At 59.7% G+C, this 5,000-nt stretch overlaps 1 protein-coding gene across 2 annotated transcripts in view; it reads left to right on the top strand.

Annotated features, from left to right (window-relative positions):
• Nucleotides 1-5,000, top strand: part of lig1 (ligase I, DNA, ATP-dependent) — a 161,744-nt gene that overhangs the window by 156,292 nt on the left and 452 nt on the right. For both annotated transcript variants that reach the window (XM_084327323.1, XM_084327322.1), the window contains exons 25-26: nucleotides 150-293; nucleotides 621-713. In XM_084327323.1, coding sequence (XP_084183449.1) covers nucleotides 150-293; nucleotides 621-713 — 237 coding nt within the window. The remainder of the gene's footprint in view (nucleotides 1-149; nucleotides 294-620; nucleotides 714-5,000) is intronic.

The raw sequence follows: 5,000 nt of genomic DNA, 5'->3' as shown, positions 1-5,000 counted from the left end.
GTTCAAAACCCAATATGGAGACATTTCCACTACTACTACTAGGTCAACGGTGATACTCCATCACTGTCTCTTTATTAACCTCACCATGCATTGCCCTAGTTTTCCTTTTTTTATATATACAGTATACATTGTCATTCCCCCCCTTCCAGGAGCACATTCTGCCCAAGCCCCGGGCCTACTATCGCGTGGACCAATCAGCGGAGCCCGACCTGTGGCTCGACGCCGTGCAGGTGTGGGAGGTCAAGTGCGCCGACCTATCGCTGTCGCCGGTGTACAAGGCAGCCATGGGATTGGTCAGTTCGACTATTCTTCCATGTGTTTTTTTGCTGATACAAAAACCTTTTCTCTTTTTAATGGACGGCTTCTACATAAAGAGTCGTAATGAAGGCCTCTTAATGATGTGATTAAAAAAAAAAAAACGTCATAGATTTAATGGATGATACACATTTGCTACCCTGAGTTGGATCAGACGTATTGAGGCACCACTACACACACACATACATTCAAGTCCACACAGCACATGCATCTTTTCTATCCAAACGGCAGTGACTTTATGATGATGATGTGTCCTTGAGGATGATGGAGCGGCCGTGACGCCGTGTTGGTCTCTCCCCCTCCAGGTGGACCCGGAGAAGGGCATCTCGCTGCGGTTCCCTCGCTTCCTCCGCATACGAGACGACAAGAAACCAGAAGACGCCACGTCCGGGAGACAGGTACGCAGCTCGGGGGCGGAGGAGGGATAGGGAGGAGAGCAGAGAGAGGAGGGAGGAGAGTAGAGGGAGGAGAGTAGAGGGAGGAGAGTAGAGGGAGGAGAGCAGAGAGAGGAGGGAGGAGAGCAGAGAGAGGAGGGAGGAGAGCAGAGAGAGGAGAGCAGAGAGAGGAGAGCAGAGAGAGGAGGGAGGAGAGTAGAGAGAGGAGGGAGGAGAGCAGAGAGAGGAGGGAGGAGAGCAGAGAGAGGAGGGAGGAGAGCAGAGAGAGGAGGGAGGAGAGCAGAGAGAGGAGAGAGGAGGGAGGAGAGCAGAGAGAGGAGGGAGGAGAGCAGAGAGAGGAGGGAGGAGGGAGGAGAGTAGAGAGAGGAGGGAGGAGAGTAGAGGGAGGAGAGCAGAGAGAGGAGGGAGGAGAGCAGAGAGAGGAGGGAGGAGAGCAGAGAGGAGGGAGGAGAGTAGAGGGAGGAGAGCAGAGAGGGGAGGGAGGAGAGCAGAGAGAGGAGGGAGGAGAGTAGAGGGAGGAGAGTAGAGGGAGGAGAGTAGAGGGAGGAGAGCAGAGAGAGGAGGGAGGAGAGCAGAGAGAGGAGGGAGGAGAGCAGAGAGAGGAGAGCAGAGAGAGGAGGGAGGAGAGTAGAGAGAGGAGGGAGGAGAGTAGAGGGAGGAGAGCAGAGAGAGGAGGGAGGAGAGCAGAGAGAGGAGGGAGGAGAGCAGAGAGGAGGGAGGAGAGTAGAGGGAGGAGAGCAGAGAGGGGAGGGAGGAGAGCAGAGAGAGGAGGGAGGAGAGCAGAGAGGAGGGAGGAGAGCAGAGAGAGGAGGGAGGAGAGCAGAGAGAGGAGGGAGGAGAGCAGAGAGAGGAGGGAGGAGAGCAGAGAGAGGAGGGAGGAGAGTAGAGAGAGGAGGGAGGAGAGCAGAGGGAGGAGAGTAGAGGGAGGAGAGCAGAGAGAGGAGGGAGGAGGGTAGAGGAGGAGGGAGGAGAGCAGAGAGAGGAGGGAGGAGAGCAGAGAGAGGAGGGAGGAGAGTAGAGGAGGAGGGAGGAGAGCAGAGAGAGGAGGGAGGAGAGCAGAGAGAGGAGAGCAGAGGGAGGAGAGAAGAGGGAGGAGGGAGGAGGCAGAGAGGAGGGAGGAGAGTAGAGAGAGGAGGGAGGAGAGCAGAGAGAGGAGGGAGGAGAGTAGAGAGAGGAGGGAGGAGAGAAGAGGGAGGAGGGAGGAGAGAAGAGGGAGGAGGGAGGAGAGCAGAGGGGAGGGAGGAGGCAGAGAGGAGGGAGAGCAGAGGGAGGAGAGAGAGGAGAGAGGAGGGAGGAGAGCAGAGAGAGGAGGGAGGAGAGTAGAGAGAGGAGGGAGGAGAGCAGAGGGAGGAGAGAAGAGGGAGGAGGGAGGAGAGCAGAGGGAGGAGGGAGGAGAGCAGAGAGAGGAGGGAGGAGAGTAGAGAGAGGAGAGCAGAGAGGAGGAGAGGAGAGAGCAGAGGAGGAGAGCAGAGGGAGGAGAGCAGAGAGAGGAGGGAGGAGAGCAGAGGGAGGAGAGCAGAGAGAGGAGGGAGGAGAGCAGAGAGAGGAGGGAGGAGAGCAGAGAGAGGAGGGAGGAGAGCAGAGAGAGGAGGGAGGAGAGCAGAGGGAGGAGAGAAGAGGAGAGGGAGGAGGAGCAGAGAGAGGAGGGAGGAGAGCAGAGAGGAGGGAGGAGAGTAGAGAGAGGAGGGAGGAGAGCAGAGGGAGGAGAGCAGAGAGAGGAGGGAGGAGAGTAGAGAGGAGGGAGGAGAGGGAGGGAGGAGAGCAGAGAGAGGAGAGAAGAGGGAGGAGAGTAGAGAGGAGGAGGAGAGGGAGGGAGGAGAGCAAGGGAGGAGAGCAGAGGGAGGAGAGCAGAGGGAGGAGAGGGAGGAGAGCAAGGGAGGAGAGAAGAGGGAGGAGAGAGAGAGGAGAGGCAGAGAGGAGGGAGGAGAGCAGAGGGAGGAGAGCAGAGGGAGGAGAGCAGAGAGAGGAGAGGAGGAGGGAGGAGAGCAGAGGAGGAGAGCAGAGGGAGGAGGGAGGAGAGCAGAGGGAGGAGAGCAGAGAGAGGAGGGAGGAGAGCAGAGAGAGGAGGGAGGAGAGCAGAGGGAGGAGGGAGGAGAGGAGAGGAGGAGAGCAGAGGAGGAGGGAGGAGAGCAGAGAGAGGAGGGAGGAGAGCAGAGAGAGGAGGGAAGAGAGCAGAGGGAGGAGAGCAGAGGAGGAGGGAGGAGAGTAGAGGGAGGAGGGAGGAGAGCAGAGAGAGGAGGGAGGAGAGCAGAGAGAGGAGGGAGGAGAGCAGAGAGAGGAGAGCAGAGAGAGGAGGGAGGAGAGCAGAGGGAGGAGAGCAGAGGGAGGAGGGAGGAGAGCAGAGAGAGGAGGGAGGAGAGCAGAGAGAGGAGGGAGGAGAGCAGAGAGAGGAGAGCAGAGGAGGAGGGAGGAGAGCAGAGAGAGGAGGGAGGAGAGCAGAGAGAGGAGAGCAGAGGGAGGAGAGCAGAGAGAGGAGGGAGGAGAGGAGAGAGAGGAGGGAGGAGAGCAGAGAGAGGAGAGAGAGGGAGGAGAGCAGAGGGAGGAGAGCAGAGAGAGGAGGGAGGAGAGCAGAGAGAGGAGGGAGGAGAGAGGAGGAGGAGAGTAGAGGGAGGAGAGCAGAGAGAGGAGGGAGGAGAGCAGAGAGGAGGGAGGAGAGCAGAGAGAGGAGGGAGGAGGAGGAGAGCAGAGAGAGGAGGGAGGAGAGCAGAGAGAGGAGGGAGGAGGAGAGAGAGAGGAGGGAGGAGAGCAGAGAGAGGAGGGAGGAGAGCAGAGAGAGGAGGGAGGAGAGTAGAGGGAGGAGAGCAGAGGAGGAGGGAGGAGAGCAGAGAGAGGAGGGAGGAGAGAGAGAGGAGAGAGAGAGGAGGGAGGAGAGAAGAGAGAGGAGGGAGGAGAGTAGAGGGAGGAGAGCAGAGAGAGGAGGGAGGAGAGCAGAGAGAGGAGGAGGAGAGAGAGAGAGGAGGGAGGAGAGCAGAGAGAGGAGGGAGGAGAGCAGAGAGAGGAGGAGAGAGAGGGAGGAGAGCAGAGAGAGGAGGAGGAGAGCAGAGGGAGGAGAGAAGAGAGAGGAGGAGAGAGAGAGGAGGGAGGAGAGTAGAGAGAGGAGGGAGGAGAGTAGAGGGAGGAGAGCAGAGGGAGGAGAGTAGAGGAGGAGAGAGAGGGAGGAGAGGAGAGAGAGGAGGGAGGAGGGAGGAGAGCAGAGAGAGGAGGGAGGAGAGTAGAGGGAGGAGGAGGAGAGAGAGAGAGGAGGGAGGAGAGCAGAGAGAGGAGGGAGGAGAGCAGAGAGAGGAGGGAGGAGAGCAGAGAGAGGAGGGAGGAGAGCAGAGAGAGGAGGGAGGAGAGCAGAGGGAGGAGGGAGGAGAGTAGAGAGAGGAGGAGGAGAGTAGAGAGAGGAGGAGGAGAGAAGAGGGAGGAGGGAGGAGAGCAGAGAGGAGGGAGAGCAGAGGGAGGAGAGAGAGGAGAGAGGAGGGAGGAGAGAGAGAGAGAGGGAGGAGAGAGAGAGGAGGAGGGAGGAGAGCAGAGAGAGGAGGGAGGAGAGCAGAGGGAGGAGAGAAGAGGGAGGAGGGAGGAGAGCAGAGAGAGGAGGGAGGAGAGCAGAGGGAGGAGGGAGGAGAGAGAGAGAGGAGGGAGGAGAGTAGAGGGAGGAGAGCAGAGAGAGGAGGGAGGAGAGCAGAGAGAGGAGGGAGGAGAGCAGAGAGAGGAGGGAGGAGAGCAGAGGGAGGAGAGTAGAGGGAGGAGAGTAGAGAGGAGGGAGGAGAGCAGAGAGGAGGGAGGAGAGCAGAGGAGGAGAGAAGAGAGGAGGGAGGAGAGCAGAGAGAGGAGGGAGAGAGAGAGGAGGGAGGAGAGCAGAGAGAGGAGAGAGCAGAGAGAGGAGAGCAGAGGGAGGAGAGCAGAGGGAGGAGAGGGAGGAGGGAGGAGAGCAGAGGGAGGAGAGCAGAGGAGGAGGGAGGAGAGCAGAGAGAGGAGGGAGGAGAGCAGAGGGAGGAGGGAGGAGGGAGGAGAGCAGAGGGAGGAGAGCAGAGAGCAGAGAGAGGAGGGAGGAGAGTAGAGAGAGGAGGGAAGAGAGCAGAGGGAGGAGGGTGGAGAGAGGAGGGAGGAGAGTAGAGAGAGGAGAGCAGAGGAGGAGAGCAGAGGGAGGAGAGCAGAGGGAGGAGAGCAGAGGGAGGAGAGCAGAGAGAGGAGGGAGGAGAGGAGGAGGAGGAGAGCAGAGAGAGGAGAGCAGAGGGAGGAGAGCAGAGAGAGGAGGGAGGAGAGCAGAGAGAGGAGAGCAGAGGGAGGAGAGCAGAGAGAGGAGGG

Source organism: Notolepis coatsorum (genome assembly GCF_963971535.1).
Source record: "Notolepis coatsorum genome assembly, chromosome: 13".
NCBI lineage: Eukaryota > Metazoa > Chordata > Actinopteri > Aulopiformes > Paralepididae > Notolepis > Notolepis coatsorum.
This window is presented reverse-complemented; position numbering and strand designations above follow the sequence as displayed.